At 43.8% G+C, this 21199-nt stretch overlaps 1 protein-coding gene across 1 annotated transcript; it reads right to left on the reverse strand.

The window, feature by feature from the left end:
* Positions 1-4915: 4915 nt before the first annotated feature.
* On the reverse strand, positions 4916-5641 carry LOC126802475 (uncharacterized). Its single transcript, XM_050530115.1, has one exon. The coding sequence runs from the start codon at positions 5365-5367 to the stop codon at positions 5161-5163; it is 207 nt and encodes a 68-aa protein (XP_050386072.1). The 5' UTR covers positions 5368-5641; the 3' UTR covers positions 4916-5160.
* Positions 5642-21199: the final 15558 nt, after the last annotated feature.

Genomic DNA, 21199 nt, shown 5'->3' on the forward strand with positions numbered 1-21199 from the left:
ACGACGGGAAGTATGTCTCATCAAAGTGACCATCTGCTAATATCGCAGGATAGAGATCAACGGTTGTAGATTGGAAATAGCGGACAAGTGTTGGTGATTCATAAATCATAACCAACAAGAATACTTAATCGTTTCAAGTAGACCCATTGATATAACTACAATAGAGGCACATAAATAACTTTAACCAAATATGCGTTAGTGAAAAGAACGTTGGGACCGTATCCAGTGACCATCTGGTACGCACTAAACGCTTGGCAAGTTGTGGGTCTGAAACGAATAAGTGTCGCTGCATGCAACATCATTACATATCTCCATGCAAAAATCGGCAGGTTAGTACCCATAACCAAGTCCAAGCTCTGCTAGATCGTACAGTGAATGAACATGAGGAATAATATGTTCAACGACGATCCCAGTAGATATGCAAAACGAAATCATCAAAGTCGTGGGGGTGAACTCTCCAATGGTATCCATTCAAATAGATTTGAGAGGATAGGAAGGGTGGTGAGCCCTTAGGATGATGATCATAGCTAAAAACTTTAGCGGATGCAGCGTTTATTGTGGAAAGCAAAGCGACGTGTGACCAACGCGTCGATGCTCTTAACCTATACAATAAAAATACCGAAAAATATCCGCATTCGGTTGGATAGGGTCCACTAATGTCACCTTAAATACTTCGTAAGAATGGAATGTTCTCGGTTGGAGCCTTAGCAAATAAGGACTTCCTTTAAATCTAGCAAAAGAACAAGCTTTGCAAAATGAGCGATGGGCATCAGAGATTACCATGGAGGCATTAGAAAACACGGGAGGCATCACAAAGCTCCTGTGAAGGAGGGGATGCCGCCACCGACGGCTTAATTCCATGGAGCCGCCTAAATAGGCAGGTTCGGCCTCACCGTGTAGAGCATGGGTGAGGTGGTCCTCCAATCGCTTCGTGAACATGAAAAATAGATGATAATGTGAATTTCAAAGAACTCGAATCATCATATCTTGTTCAAAATGACCAAAAAAAAACGATCATGTCAAAACCGAGAAGACAGTAAAACCGAAAACATGATTCAAAGAATCTTGAGTTACATAAAGCTACTGGTGCAGGCAAGCAAAACGATGTCTGCAGGCTAACAAAGCTACTGTCGAAGCTTGAAAAAGATACTGTCAATGAAATCTGATAGATTTATTCCTCTCCATTCTTAACACAAATATCAAGATGAAAATCCATCATTAGCATGTATGGCCTTTAAAACTTAGCAAGGCACGAAGATATAGAACACAATCTCTGCACGAGATCCGTAAAACAACTACCTGCGCCGTAGGACAGTGTGGGTGGTTACACAATTAGCAAGACACTCGATTTCATGGCGGGACATTCTCAAAATGAAGATTAAGAGAGTCAACGACGCGGTGAACTTCTCTACACAATACGCCGTAGGATATTGTAAGAGAGGGGATTGAAACAAATGGCAATCCCATCGAATGTATCACATGGCAATAGAACTACATTCTTCAACTCAAGAGTTGGAAAAACATGATATTGGAGCAGTTAAATACCAAACAATTTGGATGGTAAAATACCATCCAATTGGTGCGGGTGGTCACCAATAATAATAAAATCATTTGAGCTATGAAACGACTTGGAGAAAACCGGAAAATTAACTGGAAAACCATGTCAAATTAACTCAAAACCGAGTGAATTTTGGACTAGGAAAACATGGCAGCAAGAACTGCTGATATATGCCGGAAAAATGACGAGAAACGACGAAAAAAAACGTCGGAAGCCGGCGGCACCGATTGCCGGAAATCCAGCCGGCGGTGGCCGGACCTGGCCGGTATGGAGGCCGTAACTTCAGGTCTGACAGGGAACGCAGTCCGGAACCGGATGGCGGTGCCGGAAACGCCGGCAAATGGCCGGAAGGCGGCGAATACGCCGATAAAACGCCAAAAAACGTTCCGGAAACGCCGGAACAGTAACAAAAAAAAACGACGTCAATTTTGACGTTCCGAGGTCCGTTTTCCAAATTTCAAAGTCCAAAATCACAATGTAATGCTATTGGGGTCTCATGTAACCCAAAAGCGGCCAATTTAAAAACCATGTGAGTTGCAAACGTTGACCATGCATGCTAAACCAAGGCAAATAAAATTCTCATGAGTCCAAGAAAGACGAGAAATTGTATAGAATATGCCAATATTTAGTACAACACAACCAAACTTCCAATTCCAATAGACGACTTAAGCTAAAGTCGAACAAGAAACATGGCAATGCCAACGTCATACTTAAAAAATAGTAAGCAGAAAACGTAGTCAAAATAGATTGACTAATCAAAAAGTCCGTAGCAACAAAATCTTGCATATCGGATCGGGCGGAGCCTTAGCCTGAGGCTCAAAAATGTTTGCTTACTTGAGAATGGAATAATGTTACTTTTCCATCTCCAAAATTCCCTCAAGAAATAGATATAGGTGTCAAAAATGGCATGCGTCTCTTGGATGTGGAGTATGCATCAAGGTCAACTATGATAATACAACGTCATAGACGTTCATTAAATCACTTGAAGTGTGTCCCATAGAATTCGTTATTTTTGGGATCTTTTGTCAGCAAATAGTGTTGCTTCAGAGTAATGAATTTCAACTCAAATAAATGAGTACGTAGACCTTGGGATTATCGTTTATAGACATGAGTTTAAGAAAACTCAAACATTCAAATAACAGTCGCGATGACGACGCATCCATGAGAAACGAGGGTTGTATTGGTTTCGAATAATCGAAATATTCAAGTATGTAACCGGAATTAGAAGGGTTGTGATGTATATGGTCACAAAATAATCGATGCATATCGGCGATTCTCATGATCGCACCCAAAACAGCGGTGCACTTAGGCGACCACACGAAATCGATATCTTCCTTTTTAAATAATAACGTGACTCCCCCAGGACCGTCACACGAAAGACGTCGACCAAGAGGGAAATCATATCCCTCTTTGATCTCATCGGCGTTATAAGAAAGGCCGGAAAAGAAGACATGAAAAAGGCTAATAGCGCCCGATAATTTATATATATATCTTCAAAAGCAGCAATTTTAAGAAAAACATACTTGTTGGTCTGCCAAATAGACTGCATATAATTAAATTGCACTGCAAATCGATCTTCATGCATGAAGTTGCTTGATGAATTCCTTTTCGATCTTCGTCCGATGACATAAAATCTTGGTTGGATACGATCAAAATCGTATGTAGATGACAAAAGTATCATCCATCTCGGCATGAATGTCATCCCCATAGTACGACGAGCAATGATTTTACCTATATGAGCACGTGAAATATCGTTAGAAATAAAACCGTGCCAATGAACATTCAAATAATGAAATAGGAAAAAAGAAAAGGAAAAGAAAATATAGTATGAAGTCCAAAGAGCTATTGTTCTCGGCAGGCCATATGCCTAAAAGGGTAGAGAAGACGGGAGTAGCTTCTCGTGAGCGAAGAATTTGCTTGTGCAGTACGCGTTTCTTGCGTAGATATGCGGAAGGGCCAATTTTGAATCCTCTGATGCGGGGTCTTGCAGGGCAAAAAAATATTTTTGCGGAGCGAATGCGGAAGAGACCCTGCGGGGCTGCGTGCAGGGGCAGCATGACAGGATGCAGGGGCTGCAAGGGTTGCGAGCGGGGCTGCAGGTGTCGCGAGCGTGCGTGCAGGGCTGCGTGCGGGGCTGCATGCGGCTGCGATGCGGGGGCTGCAGGGGTGATGTAGGGGCAGCGTGCAGGGCTGCATGCGGGGCTGCGTGCGTGCGTGCAGGGGCAGCGAGCAGGGCCTGCAGGGGCTGCGATGCGGGGCTGCATGCGGCTGCGATGCGGGGGCTGCAGGGGTGATGCAGGGGCAGCGTGCAGGGCCTGCAGGGGCTGCGATGCGGGGCTGCATGCGGCTGCGATGCGGGGGCTGCAGGGATGATGCAGGGGCAGCGTGCGTGCGTGCAGGGCCTGCAGGGGCTGCGGGGGGGGGGGGGGGGGGGCTGCAACAATGGCGAGCAGGGGCTGCGCCGACGAGGAGATACCGGAGGCCGGAGACGGCGGCCGGCGGTGGAGAAGAGAAAAAATTTCTAGGGCTCTAAAAGTTCAGGGTTTTAGAGCAACGTGTTGATAACGTGTTTCAGGATGAAATAATTGTGTATTATTGAATGATATGGGGGCCTATATATAGGCATTACAAAACCATAATCCCGTAGAATTCAGAGTCCTAATCTATTACGGAGATGTTAATTTATCTCGTAACATGAAACCTATTAGGCTAAGACACACACAAGGGTATAATAGTAATTCTCCCGGAACAACCATAAAAAAAAAATCCAACGATGAGTGACAGCCAAAATTGGCCAACCTAAATCCTGTCAAGACCAGAAGTAACGTGCAATTGTGCAGATAGAAACCAAAGGGAAAACAAGGGAAAAAAAACAAACCAGCTCGGGCAAAAATAGAAGGGTTTAGCGTACTAGAATTTTAAGATACATGACAAGTTTTAGTTTTTTTGTTCTGTTTTTGGCTGTTTTACTCAACATAGCTCCAGTTTATATCCAAACTAGCAACTTGGTGGTAACATTTTCACTAAAATTATTAGTATAGGTTCAAATGGTTCAATCTTCTAATCTAGAGTGACAATGTATAAAGTTATTAGAATAAGTTCAATCTTCTAAACTGAAACACTAGAAAGTATAATGTAGAGTGATATCATCACTCAAAACTGTGAATCTTGTTTTCTGATGATAACCATTAAGATACCTCTAATGATCGGCCGCCCAATCAGCATCATGTAGTTGGCTGTCTTGCTGTCTGATTTCTAAAAACTCTAGTGCTAAGTTTAGTAGTCACCGATGAGTACACTGAACGAAATCATACATGAGACCCAGTAAAACCCAGATTTCCAATCTCTGATCAAGAAACCCATAAAACAAAGAAGAGGAAATCAACTGACCTGTGCAGATTCTCGCTCAATTACAACGTACAATTGTACAAAATAGACAACTAGAACAAAAAACTAATAAACAAAAAGGGATGATCTGAAATCTGTCTGTGATTCATTTGATATATCTATACATATATATTACATATATGATTGAAAGCAGACTGATGTGATTCGAAGTGATGACGATGCTGATGATCTGGAACAATTGGAACAATCGGAATCTACCTGGTGGTGGTGCAAAGCAAGCAATCCACGAGCCTAAGCCAGAGATGGCGGACGCGTGGGTAGACCCTATTGGTGTAAGTTCTGGATTCCGACAGCAGATCCTCCACCGTTTCCAGAAAAGGGTTTAAGCTTCGGAGCGGCGGAACGTACAGAGTCAGAGGCACCGCCGAGAAAGCCACCGTGAAAAACAACTGCAAAATCATCCTCAACCCACTAATCTTCTTCAACACACCAATCAAAACCTAATTCCCCAAAATTCAATACCAAAAAGGGCCTTGAAGATTTGAAAGAGATAGACAGAAAAGGCACAAATGTTCTGGAAGATGTAAGATGGGTTTGGGAAGAAAAGAAGAGAAATGGATAATTGAGGGGAGAAGTATACATATGAGAAGAAGAGAAGGACTGGTGGTTGGGTACTTGTTATTGTGGGGTTGTGAGTGACTGACTTGGTGATCAGAAATGTGCAGACCTTACTATCGTCGTTGTTGGCAGGGTCACGTTTTACATAGCAACTTCTAGCAAAAAGAAGTCACCAGCACCGAAAGTTATTCCCTCAACTCTCAACGGCCGTCGAGGGTAATATTGTGATGTGGCACTCAATGATTGGTTCAATAAAAATATTAAGAGCTAAAAGCAAATCCGATTGATATGAGATGACTTGTTCTCGCAATACCTTGTCAATTAGGTGGTTTTCAAAACAACTGAATTTGCAGCTTGTAGTCACATATCATCTATGTTGAGACTGAGTTAAGAGATGTAGATAAAGATCCTGAATGTATTGGTTTTAACCTAATTCAAGTGCCTCCAGACTTCAGAGTGCGATAACTTGATTAAAGTAGAGATATTAAAATAAAGTGTGATAGACCCTTGATGAACTAAGAGCCAAATGCAGCTTTTCGAAGATCATTGCTCAAAACTCAGAGCTCACCACACTGATAATGCAGGAAAATTCACCTTGAAGACTTTTTATTGCATAGGCGGGATTGAACATCCTCGTAACCCCATGTTCATTATGCATGAATGAATGAGCAGGAGCGACAATTAAGCAGTTAAAGCTTATAGCTAGGGCCCTTGTTAAGCTTAAGTAATTTACCCATAACTGTCTGGGGATATGCAATATTGCATGCAACTGTACCTTAGGAATGAAAAGATCTTGAGAATACTAGGTCTCGAAAGTGATGACCGTTATTGATGATATTCATCAGTTGGCTAAAGGTAGTAATGACGTTAAACTAATGCCTACAAGTATTCCATGAATCAGTCGAAGTCATGAGAAAACATGTTTCCGCCGTTTGAGCGATGATAAGTCTTAAGAGATGAAACTACAAATATTTAAATACGATATGTGTATGTATGTATTTGTTGTAATATACTTGACTCGACATCTCTTTCGGTTTAAACTCATAAGGCCAAGATGATGCTGAGTGCGCCCACACATATGTCAGTGCTTGATCACATCATGTTATGACGTCAAATCCTATATCCCAACACAAAAGACACTTTAATGAAGCGATGTCAGGAATCTGCCCAGATTCGTAGGTCAACTTCCATGTGACCTATATGGTAGTTCACATGTTGGAAACAAATGAATTTAGTATCATTGAAAATCTCTATGTGTCTACTTTCTAGGGACACCAACCATTTAACCATATATATTATATTGAGTGAGTTATAGCTGTTTTAGTAAAATAGGACGGATCTTTCCGAAAACTGCAGTTGAGTCAACTTCGACGGAGCTTTGTGATCTGCTCAGAATGAACTAGGTTGTGAACCACATATCACTGGAAATCCACGCATGTCTACTCTCCATAACTCTTTATGGTTCATCCATACCTATTGTATCGAAGAAGTTATGACTGTTTAAGTGCGTGAAGGTCATGCCATGCGTAAATCTGTTTTTCATTGCAAACTCTTGTTTTGAGTTGTTATGCAATTCTCTTTCTTTTGATCCATGTACGGATAAGTGTACATATCTGATTTAAGAATGTTTGGCGAGATTTGATATTCAAATCATTGACCCTTTGCTACTTTTGAAGAATGTGAAGAGCGTTCGTATACGCTATTTATCTAAACTCTAAGATTGAGTTACCGATCAGGGGGAGTTGTTTTGCAGACTTCAGGGGGAGTCTATACTAGGGGTGGGCACGTGACGGGATGGGACGGGACGGGGCTCATCCCACGTCCCGTCCCACTCTTTTGAATCGGGACGGGATCGGGACGGGACGAGGGTTTTTAAGAATGCATCTCACTCGGGATTAATCCCGGTTGGGACGGGACGGGATCGGGACGGGACGGGACAAATCCCAACTTCCTATGAAGTTAAATAAAAACCTATATTTTTACTTTTTCATTAACAAAGTAATATTTAATAATGAAATTTTAATTAAAAAAATGCATATTATGTTCAAAATATTATAATTTAGCATTATTATTTGAGTTGAAATAATTTTGGAGTTATTAAGAACATAAATTAGTTTCATTTTAATACAAATATATAAGAATTTTTAAGTTTTTATTAAAGGTGGGACGGGACGGGACGAAGCGGGATAGAAATTATTCGTCCCACGTCCCGTCCCACTATTATGAAACGGGACGGGATCGGGACGGGACGAACGTTTTTAGACCTCCGTCCCGTCCCGTCCCTATGAATTTCGGGACGGGATCGGGATTTCCGTTTTTTATGCCCACCCCTAGTCTATACCACATGTTATCTTTAATTGTAATTGGTGCGTTGTGCTCTTTTTCCCTTCGACCAAGTTTTTATTTTACGTAAGAGGTTTTTGTTTTGCTTGGCAAGGTTTTTACCGTGGTAACAATATTGCACCATGACACATTAGGATCGCGATACTAGGGAGAGTGTTGTAGGAGAATTATTCTCCGTAATCTTCTTATATATCTTGTCCTAATTAGTATAGGTTAGTTTAGATAAGGAAGGATATATAATCCCTGAATCTACAAGATACTCAATGTAATGCATATATATAAGACATTTTTATCAATGAATAAAGATGATGTTTCCTCCTATTCAGATGCGTATTACATTCTTCTGAAACACAATATAACTTATCATCTTTTAGAATTGATTTGGTAAGTTTTATTTCTTTCATTTCTATTTTTTAAGGAATAATAATTTATTTTGAGTGATTTAGAGAGATAATATATACATACTAGCCTTTACACACATGCCATGCATGTGGGGAGAATTTTTGTTTTTATTTTTTTTTATTTTTTTTTTCTTTTAGGTTTTGATGGAGGAAAAATAGGATGTGGGTAATTATCCGATAACTATAAGTTTTTTTTCAATTTATATCTATATATATATATATATATCATTTTCTTAATTACTGTTATAGCCTTTATATACTAATATTGTTTTTAATTAACCTATAGTCTAGGGTTATTACTGTATTTCACATGCGTTTTGGTTGACAAAGCCTGTTTGAGTTATTAATAATATAGATAACCACTTAGCATCTTTATTCATTTATCAATGTAGAAAGTGTTGTAGGAGAATTACTCCCTGTAATCTTCCGGTGTATCTTGTTATAATTAATATAGGTTAGTCTAGATAAGGAATGATATATAATCCTTTATTCTACGGGATATCAATGATAAATTAATAAATTTCTTTACAGTTATAATTAAATCAATTATTTGAATCTGTTCCGGGAGAATTACTATTCTACCCTTGTGTGTGTCTTAGCCTAATAGGTTTCCTGTTAGGAGATAGATTAGCATCTCCGTAGTAGATTAGGACTCCGAATCCTACGGGATTGTGGTGTTGTAAATGCCTATATATAGGCCCCCATATCATTCAATAATATACAAGTATTTCATCCTCAAACACGTTATCAGCACGAAGCCCTAAACCCTGAATCTTTTAGAGCCTTCCGAAATTTTTTTTTCTCTTCTTCCCTCCGTCGCTCCTGCCCGCCGCTGCCTCCTGCCGCCGCCGCAGCCCCCCCTGCCGCCGCAGCCCCTGCCTGCCCTCGCAGCCCCTGCCCCTCGCAAGCCCCGCAGCCCTGCAGCCCCTGTCCGCAGCCCTGCTGCTCACCGCTCGCCGCATTCGCCGCTCGCCGCTCGCCGCATTCGCCGCTCGCCGTTCGCCGCATTCGCCGTTCGCCGCATTCGCCGCTCGCCGTTCGCCGCATTCGCCGCACTCGTCGCTCGCTGCTCGCCTCAAAGCATTCAAAATTGCTCCTCCCGCATATTCACGCAAGAGACGTGAAAGTCACAAGCAAGGACTTCGCTCAAGAGAAGCTACTCCCGTATACTACAAACCTCCCAAGGTAAATTTTTATAAACGTTCCCGCTTTTGAACGTATAGATATATTATATCGGGCGCTATTAGCCTTCTTCTTGTCTTAATTCCGGCCTTTCTTATAACGCCGATGAGACTATAGAGGGATGGGTTTCCCCTCTTGGTCGATGTTTTCTGTGTGACGGTCCTGGGGGAGTCACGATTTTTTTGAAAGGGAAGTTAATCGATTTTCGTGTGGTCGCCTGAGTGCACCGCTGTTTTGGGTGCGATCATGAGTATCGCCGCTTGCATCGATTTTTCTTGTGACCATATACGTCACCCCTTCTAATTCCTATTATACTTGAATCTAATCGATTCTGTATTCGTGTTTGTAGATGTCATCGCCATCTCGACCGGAATTTGGCCTTCTTGATCTAGAAGGAAAGGAATACCACCGCTGGGTTTCCGACATGGAACTCGCGTTCGAGAGCCGAGGGATTGAAGGCATGTTTGCCGACCCTCCTGCTGATTTCCCACCTATGGCTAAGACTCAGACTCTCATCTTTATGAGACGTCACATCCATGCAACTCTCAAGAGGCAATACTTGAACGTAAAAGATCCTAAAGAATTATGGGACAAACTACGCTTGCGGTACAACAACGTTCATGATAAGCTTCTCCCTGAATTGACCGTTAGATGGGATAACATCCGTCTATTGGACTATAAGAGAGTGGATGATTTCAATCAGGATATGCTATGCTTGCAATCCGATCTTGGCACTGTTGGTGTCATCAAGACCGACCTAGATCTTCTCAATAAGACATTGGACACGTTTCCAATCAACTATGAGGTTCAAGCTCATACGTACCGCACTCATGTAGAGGAAGGGAAGATCCGGTCTTTTGCCGACTTAATGGCACTCTTAGCTAAGAAGGAGAGACATTCTGAGATTCTCCTCAACAACAACAATAGACCTGTTGGCACTAAAAGAATTTCTACGCCACAGGCTAACTATGGGAAAGCTCCTAAGCAAAAGAATCAATCAAGGAACGCTCCATATCAGCACCAAAATAACAACTCTCGTAGTGGGAGGCAACAAGGCCGATCTCGGCCTCGGTCCAATACATGGACCCGTGATGGTGGCGGCGCCGCACCCTCAGGGGGAGGCCGTCCCCGTCCCACACTCCAAGGAGGCCGTGCACCTCCTAATGCCTCCACTTCCGGTAATGGCAAGTCTCCATGCTTCAAATGTGGCTCCTTTAAGCACTTTAATCGCGATTGTCGCGCTAGCAAAGAGATGATCAAGGCTTACTCCGCCTACAAGAAGTTTCTACAACCCGAATCGAATCATGTGGATGAGGACCATGAGATCGAGACTCACCATATCTCCATGAAACCCGAGCCCCTTGCTTCTAAAGCTAGGCCTCCGGTTGCTACCATGGATACTCCCGACTTTGATTAGTCGTTTTAGCTTCTTTAGCTTTATGATTCAAGTATTGTTATGGCCGACCGCCATTGTTATTTTCATTGACTTTGTAATAGTCTTTTGATTTTGGAATTAGAAGTTCATGTGTGATGTATTAAAGATTGGCATTCAATAAAATTCCTCAACTCTTGCTTACAAGACGATCTCTTTGAGAATTTTATTTATCCGACACTTAGCATGATGATCAACGTGTGCAACTCACGTGGTTTTTAAATTGGACGCTTTTTGGGTTACATGGGACCCCAATAGCACTACATTGTGAATTTGGAACTTAAAATTCGGAAAACGAACCTCGGAACGTCGAAAAACGACGTCATTTTGCCTTGGCCGGCCCCGGTTACTATTCCGGCGTTTCCGGCACGTTTTGCCGGCGTATTTGCCGTCTTCCGGCCATTTCCCGGCGTTTCCAGCACCGCCACTCGGCTCCTGCCGGCGTCCCCTGTCGGACCTGAAGTCCCGGCCTCCATACCGGCCAGTTTCGACAGCCGCCGGCCGGTTTTTCCGGCAATAGGTGCCGCCGGTTTTCCACCGAGTTTTTCGACGATTTTTTCGTCGTTTTCTCGTGATTCTTCCGGCATATTGCAGCAGCCCCTGCTGCCACGTTTTCCTCGTCCAAAATTCACCCGGTTTAGAGTTCTTTTGACATGGTTTTCCGGTTTGTTTTTCCGGTTTTCTCCAAGTCCGTTATATGCACTCACCGGTACTCTTTGTGTGTGTTTCCACACCATTTTTGGATGGTTTATACCACCCTCGTTTACTGTTTGGTATTTCACTGCTTCAATACCATGATTTCCAACTCTTTAGTTGAAGAATGTAGTACTATTGCCATGTGATACATTCGATGGGATCGACTTTCGTTCCGATTCCCTTTCTTACAATATCCTACGGCGTATTGTATAGAATTGTTCCCGTGTCGCTGACTCTCTTAATTGTCATTTTGTAGATGTCCCGCGGTGAAATCGAATGTCTAGCTGATTGCGGAACCACCCACACTGTCCTACGGCACAGGCAGTTGTTCACAGATCTAGTGTTTTCGACTTCTTCGATGACTACAATGATTGGCTCGAAATCCATCATTCAAGGAAGAGGCACTGCTTCTTTCATGTTGCCTAATGGTACGACTCTTAACGTCGTAGACGCTCTTTATGCGCCGAAGTCTCCCCGCACCTTGCTAAGTTTTAAGGACATACGTGCCAATGGTTTTCACCTCGATACTTATGTTGAGAATGGAGAGGAATATCTTTGCGTTACCTCTGAGAAAGCAGGCCATCGCCGCATCTTAGAGAAGATGAAGAGTCTTGGGAATGGTTTGTATCTTACTTCCATTCGGATCTTTGAATCATATGCGGTTGAACGCAACTTTTGTGATTCGGACTCTTATATGCTTTGGCATGCCCGTCTCGGGCACCCTGGACGTGATATGATGATTAGAATTCTTAAGAATTCACATGGTCATCCATTTTTCAAGTCCCGGAAGCGATTGGACGATCACCTCACCCGTGCTCCGCACGGTGAGGCCGTGCCAACCCATGCACCGCATGGTGAGGCCGAGCATGCCTCACTCGGCAGCTCCACGGCTTTCATGCCGTCGGTGGCGGCATCCCCTCCTTCACAGGAGCTTGTGATGCCTCCCGTGCTTTCACATGCCTCCATGGCAATTTCTGATGCCCATCGCTCGTTTTGCAAAGCTTGTTCTCTTGCTAAATTTCAAGGAAGTCCTTCTTTTGCTAAGGCTTCAACCGAGAACATTCCATTCTTACAACGTATCCAAGGTGACATTTGTGGACCTATTCAACCAGAATGCGGACCTTTTCGATATTTTCTGGTATTGGTTGATGCATCGACGCGTTGGTCACACGTCGCATTGCTATGCACAAGGAATGCTGCATTTGCTAAGTTATTAGCTGAGATCATCAAACTTCGGGCTCACCACCCCGATTATACTATCAAATCCATTCGTTTGGATAATGCTGGAGAATTCACCTCCAAAACTTTTGATGATTACTGCATGTCTATTGGGATCGAAGTTGAACATCCTGTTCCTCATGTTCATTCACAGAACGGTCTAGCAGAGGCTACCATCAAGCGTGTTCAGCTTGTTGCTCGGGCAATGGTTATGGGTACTAACCTGCCGGTCTCTGCGTGGGGATATGCAGTGGTGCATGCAGCGACACTTATTCGTTTCCGACCCGCGGCTAACCAAGCGTTTAGTGCGTACCGGATGGTAACTGGTTACGAACCCAATATTTCACACTTACGCATCTTTGGTTGCGCCGTTTATGTGCCTATTACGCCTCCGCTGCGTACTAAGATGGGTCCTCAGAGACGATTAGGTATCTATGTTGGCTATAATTCCCCAACGATTGTCCGCTACTTAGGACCAACCACCGGAGATCTCTTTACTGCAAGATTTGCAGATTGTCACTTTGATGAGACATGCTTCCCGTCGTTAGGGGGAGATGGGAATGTTATCATTCCAAATGAACGTCAGGAATTGACGTGGTGTGTCCCCACTATGTCTCATTATGATCCCCGCACTGCTCAAAGTGAGTTAGAAGTGCAACGCATTATCGACCTCCAGAAAGTCGCGGATTCGATGCCCGACGGCTTTGTAGATATTGCTAAAGTGACGAGATCAAACATACCCGCTGCGAACGTACCGGCACGGTTGGATGTCCCGAAATACGGGCGTGGAAGACAAGCTCCTGGACCTAGCAACGTTGGCACCGCCCCTGACAGTGGGACGGAGGCCGACGGCGGCACCACCGTACGCCGTGGTGTTGCCGGCGCCCCTTGTGGCGACGATGCTGAGATGGCCCAGCATGGAGCAGCTTCGGCCTCGGCTCCTCAAAGAAAAAGGGGGAGACCGATAAACTCTAGGGATTCAAAACCTAGAAAGAAGCGAATGACTAAGGCACAGCGCGTCATCAACGATGAATCACCATCGTATGAAGTTGTCTCTGATTACAGCTATGTCCATGAATCAACTCAAGTGTTTCCGTGGGACGCTATGGAACCTTGTTTGATGCCAGAGAACAACGAAATCTCAGTGAACTACACAAGTGAGCAGTCGGTCCGAAACCGAGCCACTACATGCATTGATGACGTTTTCGCTTATTCCGTCGCACTTGAGATCATATCTGAAGACGACGTTGAACCTCGCTCTGTAGCTGAATGCGAACGCAGAGCAGATTGGCCGAAGTGGAAGGAAGCAATCCAGGCAGAACTTGACTCATTAGCGAAGCGAGAAGTCTTCGGAAAGGTTGAATTGACTCCAAGAGATGTCAAACCTGTTGGACATAAATGGGTCTTCGTTCGTAAGCATAATGAGATGAACGAGATCATGCGTTATAAGGCAAGACTCGTGGCGCAAGGATTCTCACAACGACCTGGTATTGACTATGAAGAGACTTATTCTCCTGTTATGGACATCATTACCTTCCGCTACCTTATTAGTCTGGTAGTGTCCGAAAGACTAAACATGCAGCTTATGGATGTGGTCACAGCTTATCTCTACGGGGATCTTGACGCAGAGATATACATGAAAGCTCCTGAGGGACTACCTTTACCTCCATCAAGTGCCTCCAGACCACGGAGTGCTCATGCAGTCAGATTACGTCGTTCGTTGTACGGGTTAAAGCAATCCGGAAGAATGTGGTACAATCGGTTGCATCAATACTTGGTGAGAAGGGGTTACAAGAATGATGAACTATGCCCATGCGTGTTCATACGAAAGACAAATTCCGGATTCGTCATCGTTGCGGTCTACGTTGATGACATGAACATAATCGGCACTCTTGATGAGATTGAAGAGACCGTGTCTTATCTGAAGTCGGAATTTGAGATGAAAGACCTAGGGAAGACTAAATTCTGTCTCGGCCTTGAGCTTGTGCATAGGGCCGACGGCATCTTAGTGCATCAGTCAAATTACACGCAGAAGATGCTTCGACGTTTCAATATGGATCTATGCAGTCCATTGTCTACTCCCATGGTCGTCCGAAGTCTAGATATCAAGAAGGATCCCTTCCGTCCTAAAGAGGATGATGAAGACGTTCTTGGTCTTGAAGTTCCATACCTTAGTGCGATTGGGGCACTATTGTATCTTGCTCAATGCACTAGACCGGACATATCTTTCGCAGTGAACTTATTGGCTAGATTTAGCTCCGCACCTACGCTACGTCATTGGAATGGAATCAAGCATTTGTTTCGATACTTGAAAGGTTCCCTTGACATGGGATTGTTCTACCCCTATTGCAGAGAGAACACCGCCACGGTATCTCCCCACACCACCGCCGTCACCGACCCCGGCCTTGCCGCCGTACGCCGCAGCGACGCCGCCGGCCGCCATGGCGTGGAGACCGTGCGCGGTGCCGAGAGCAGCCACCGGTCCCGTGCAGCTCTTTCCCCCGATGCAAAGACTCCAAACAACTTGTTAGTTGGTTATGCCGACGCAGGGTACCTCTCTGACCCTCACAAGGCTCGTTCTCAAACCGGTTATGTGTTTACCATTGGGAATACGGCGATATCTTGGAGATCCACAAAGCAATCTCTTGTTGCTACTTCTTCGAATCACGCGGAGATCATCGCTCTCCATGAAGCAGTGAAAGAATGTGTTTGGCTACGATCACTTGTTCGCCATATTCGTGATTCTTGTGGATTAGTCTCTACAACTGATCAACCTACGTGCATTTATGAAGATAATGCTGCTTGCATAGAGCAGACGAAGTTAGGTTTCATCAAGGGAGACAACACCAAGCATATTTCGCCTAAGTTCTTCTACAACGTTCAACAACAGAAGTTCTTGAATGTTCAGATCAATCAAGTGAGTTCAGAATCCAATGTTGCGGATTTGTTCACCAAGTCTTTGCCTAAATCTACTTTTGTGAAACATGTGAAGAGCATTGGCATGCGTCGTTTATCGGAACACTAGAGTTTGGTAGACTTCAGGGGGAGTCTACATCACATGTTAAGATCCTTAAGTAGTTGGTGCGTTGTGCTCTTTTTCCCTTCGATCAAGCTTTTGTTTTACCCAAGAGGTTTTTGTTTTGCTTGACAAGGTTTTTACCGAGGCAACGATGTGTGCACCATGCAACCTAGGCATGCGACACAAGGGGGAGTGTTCCGGGAGAATTACTATTCTACCCTTGTGTGTGTCTTAGCCTAATAGGTTTCCTGTTAGGAGATAGATTAGCATCTCCGTAGTAGATTAGGACTCCGAATCCTACGGGATTGTGGTGTTGTAAATGCCTATATATAGGCCCCCATATCATTCAATAATATACAAGTATTTCATCCTCAAACAGAATCTTGATTATTTAAATTAATCAAAAAATATATATTGATTTAATTATACAACTAAAGAAATATTATTGTTTTAGTATCATTAAAATATTCTATAAATAGAATATTCTTGACACTATAAATACCCCTTTCAACATAAAGAGAGGGGGGGGATTTTTTTTACATTGGAGAAGAAGAAGAGAGCAATATCACTCTCGAGAAATCCCGAAGTCTCCCAAATCCACGAAGAATAATCAAGCTACCAAATCGCTCGTTCTTCATCAAATCCAAACTCAAGTCCACGAAGAATCATCAAGCTACCAAATCGCTCGTTCTTCATCAAATCCAAATCCAAACTCAAGTCCACGAAGAATCATCAAGCGGCCAAATCGCTCGTTCTTCATCAAATCAAATCCAAATTAAACTCAAATCCTCAAGATCAAGTGCATGTCACCCTTGAGCCAAATCACATACGGAGATAGAATCAGAGGAGTTCACAAAGATTGTAACTCCGAGCTTGATTATCAATAAATTACATTTTATTTGTACACGTGTCTGCATTCTTGTTTGTTTTCAGATTATCGTTCTACAAATTGGCACGCCCAGTGGGACATTTTTGGCCTCTCATCTCCTTCTCCGAAGAAATCTTCAAATCCGTTGCTGCGATGGTTTCCAAGAACAACCAAGCCGTCCTAATGAAGAAATCCAAGTCCGCAACTGCGAGGTCAAGCGGAGAGGCCGAGCTGGTCAAGAAGTCCAAACAAACATCTTCCAAATCAAAGAGTGAACCGATTGCCCTTGTCACTCGGAGCGTGGCTAGAGCTCAACCCACGACATTTATGGCACTTGCTAGTAAGCCTCGTCAACCAGTCATCATCTTGGAGAGGTTGGGAGAAACAAAGCATGCCTCTCAAAGTAGGAAGAATCAAGTGTCCAAGGAGAATGAGCCAAATGAGCAATCTCCTCTATCCATTCATGGTGATGGCCCTATCTTGGAAGACGTTTTCTCTGATGACGAATCAAGCACGGCATCATACCATTGAAGTCCCAAAGAAGATGGCGACAACTTCCATTCAATGACGCATGAGTCCTCTTCTGACAATGTGCAGGTCTTGGTGACGGGGATATCCACAATCGAGGAGCAACTCTCCAATCTGTTGGAGATAGTCAAAAAGCTCACCCGAACCGTTGAAGAAAAAGACGTGCAAATCGCTGAGCTTTATAGCAAGCAGGGAGATTACGATGATGAGAACTCCACCAAAGCGTCGCCTGACAGGAGAACAGTAAACGAAAAGGGAGAAACGTCCAAGAACAATGACGAATCACTTGGTTCCTTATCACTCCAGCAATTGCAGGACATCATCACCAACTCAATTCGGGCTCAATATGGAGGTCCTTCTCATGACTCCCTTACTTACTCCAAACCTTACACTAAGAGGATCGATAACTTAAGGATGCCGCGGGGGTATCAACCACCAAATTTCCAACAATTTGAAGGTAAAAGGAACCCAAAACAACACGTCGCCCACTTCGTGGAGACTTGCAGTAATGCCGGGACAGAAGGCGATCACCTTGTCAAGCAGTTTGTTCGCTCGTTGAAGGGAAATGCCTTCGAGTGGTATACAAATTTAGAGCCGGGATATGTTGACAGTTGGGACCAAATGGAGGGCGAGTTCCATAATCGATTCTATAGTACAAGGCGGACAGTGAGCATGATGGAGCTAACTAACATGAAGCAACGAAAGGATAAACCCGCGGTCGGCTACATAAATAGATGGCGCTCACTTAGCCTTGATTGCAAGGACCGACTGTCAGAGGTGTCATCCATTGAAATGTTCATCCAAGGCATGCATTTTGATTTGCTATACATTTTGCAAGGAATCAAGCCTCGTTCTTTCGAAGAGTTGGCTACTCGAGCCCACGACATGGAGTTAAGCTTGGCAAGCCATAAGGGAAAGAATGAAACCCTGGTCGACCAACGAAAAGACAAAGTCTTCGGAAGCAGATTTGACAAGGTTGTGAAGAAGCCTTCCAAATAATCAATGGTCGTCAATACTGCGCCGGTTAAGATCTCTACGCAGTATAAGAAAGAGTTCAATAAGGTGGAACCTCCTCGAACCTACGATAGGAGTAAACGCACGTTGAAGGAGATGGAGCGAACGACGTACCCGTTCCCAGACTCTGATGTGGCGGGCATGTTAGAGGATCCGCTCAAAAACAAGCTAATAGAGCTTCCGAACTGCAAACGTCCCGAAGAAATGCATCGAGTTAACGATCCGAAGTATTGCAAATACCATCGCCTCGTTAGTCACCCTATAGAGAAGTGTTTTGTTCTCAAGGATTTGATAATGAACCTCGCCAGGCAAGGGAAGATTGAGCTGGACGTTGACGACGTTGCTGAAGTTAATTGCACTACCATAACATTCGGGTCATTCGAGCTAGTTCTACTCCTTTTTCACCCAATGAAAGCACCGTTCTGTTTCACAAAGGAGGCGCGTGGACATAAGAAGACCAAAGAAGTTAAAGAATGTCCTGCTTCCACACCTATCCTTCAAGTTGCCTCTAATGCCGATGATGAAGGATGGATATTGGTCACCCGAGAAGAACTCGCAAAGGTATGATGTCAAATTCACCAATTGCCTGACCAAGTCAGAAGAAATCACATCCACGACGAGAAGAGAATGGACAAGGACGTTTTGAGACGAAACAATCGAATGTCACTTCAATGGCCACAAGTTGTGAAGTTAGCTCCGAAGGAGACAAAAAAATTTGAAGCAAGAGAAATAGGTGCAAGTCAAGCGTTAAAAAAATGAGGTGTTGAAACAATTGGAGAGTCTACCTTTCCAACTTAGCCCCTCTGACTTGATGCAATTGCCAAAATCAACGAGATGCGCACTTGTGGAAATGCTCATCGACGTAGAAAAACACTCCACAAGCATGAACGAATGTGGCGCGTGTGATGCATATTGTGATTACATTCACTTCACAGACGATGATCTCCAATTGGGCTCTAAGCCACACAATCGGCCTCTTTTTGTGACAGGGTACATGCGAGGGCGGAAGTTGAATCGCATGCTCATAGACGGAGGGTCAGCAATAAATATCATGCCCAAGTCAACCATGTCTCAACTCGGCATCAACGTTGATGAGTTATCAAGGAGTCGTCTCATGATCCAAGGTTTCAACCAAGGAGGACAAAGAGCGATATGAATGATCCGACTAGACATGGACATCAGAGAGGTAAAATCAAACACCTTATTTCATGTCATCGATGCGAAGACCTCGTACAACTTGTTGTTGGGACGACCATGGGTGCATGAAAATGGCATCGTGCCATCCACTTTACACCAATGCTTCAAGTTCTATAGCGGAGGTGTGAAAACCGTGGTAGGAGATACCAAACCATTCACAGAAGCTGAATCATACTTTGCGGATTCTAAATTCTACACAGATAAGGAGTCAATGAAAGAAGTCCTTCCGGTCGGAGTACCCTCTACGGGGAAAGCCGCTAGAGTTAGGGAAAATGATGTCAAATCAAAAGACATTGAGCTTCATGGTGAAGTGTCACAAAAAGTCTCATCTAAAGCAGAAACATCGCATGAGCTCGATGAGCCACAAAAGAAGTTAAGAGAGCAAGGGGCAACATTTGATTCTTCTAAAGCTGGTCTCGGTTTCGCTTCGAGCAATCCAATCAGAATTTTAGGAAGAAGAAGGACGGAGCGAGCCAATGTGCAACATATCAGTGTAGAGGTAGTAGAAGAAAAGAGTCATGAGGTTCAATCAACCCCTCGCATTTCGTCGTTCGATCACATTCGTCCAGATCCCCGAAAAACAACATCAGAACGTATTGAAGGATCAACCACAAGGGTGTCAGTTTTTGACCGTGTAAACATAGCAGCAAGTAGAGGTTCAGTCTTTAATCGCATCGATAGTACCACCACTTGGCCTTCCGTATTCAAAAGGATGTCAAGTTCACACAAAGATATGAGAGAGTCAAACATCATTCCGCGAAAGCCTGCATTGGAAAGGATCCAAGAACCTAAGGAATGACATATATACAAGAGGAAAACAACTTGTAGTCGAGCGGAGAGCAAAGAAATCCGAAGTCTAATCCCGTCACGCATGAAGAGACATTGTGTGTTGGAAGTGGATTCCACGGATCAACTCAAAGTGAAGCAACATACCATCATATTCACTGACAAAAAAGGAGATAGCGACCTCGGTAATGGTGATGAGGATGACATTGTCCAAACCTCTTATCATATAATGGTGGCAGAAGCAGATGCCGTAGAAGAAGACGATCATGAAGATTTTGAAATTGAAGTAGACAAAGCTCCTCCAGATTTGAAGACGGGGGGCAAGCCACAATGGACAATCTTAAAGAGATTAACTTGGGAACAGAAGAAGACCGAAGACTTATTTTCGCGAGTGCGTCTTTAAGTTCTAAAGAAGAAAAAGAATATCTTGATCTGTTGCTCGAGTACAAAGATGTCTTTGCCTGGACGTACCAAGAAATGCCCGGCCTAGATCCAAAGGTAGCATTTCATCGACTTGCTGTCAAACCGGAGGCTCGGCCAACCAAGCAAACCCAAAGACGCTTTCGAACGGAACTTCTTCCTTAAATCGAAGCAGAAGTTGATAAGTTGATTGCCGCAGGCTTCATTAGAAAGGTTCAATATCCCAAGTGGATCGCAAACATTGTTCCTGTCAAGAAGAAGAACGGACACATCCGCGTTTGTGTAGACTTTCGTAACTTAAATGAGGCATGTCCAAAAGATGATTTCCCTCTACCAATCATATAGCTCATGGTGGATGCGACAACCGGGCATGAGGCTTTGTCATTCATGGACGGATCATCAGTTTACAATCAGATAAGGATGGCCTTGGAGGATGAGGAACTCACTGCATTTCGAACTCCCAAAGGAATTTATTGATATAAGGTCATGTCGTTCGGGCTAAAAAATGCCGGTGCAACGTACCAACGTGCTATGCAGAAAATTTTCGGTGACATGCTGCACAAGTATGTAG

The sequence above is a fragment of the Argentina anserina genome, chromosome 7, assembly GCF_933775445.1.
Source record: "Argentina anserina chromosome 7, drPotAnse1.1, whole genome shotgun sequence".
Taxonomy (NCBI): Eukaryota; Viridiplantae; Streptophyta; class Magnoliopsida; order Rosales; family Rosaceae; genus Argentina; species Argentina anserina.

Bases quoted from the DNA above. Each gene is read 5' to 3' on its own strand.
- LOC126802475 (XM_050530115.1), bottom strand. From the start codon at position 5,367: ATGATTTTGCAGTTGTTTTTCACGGTGGCTTTCTCGGCGGTGCCTCTG.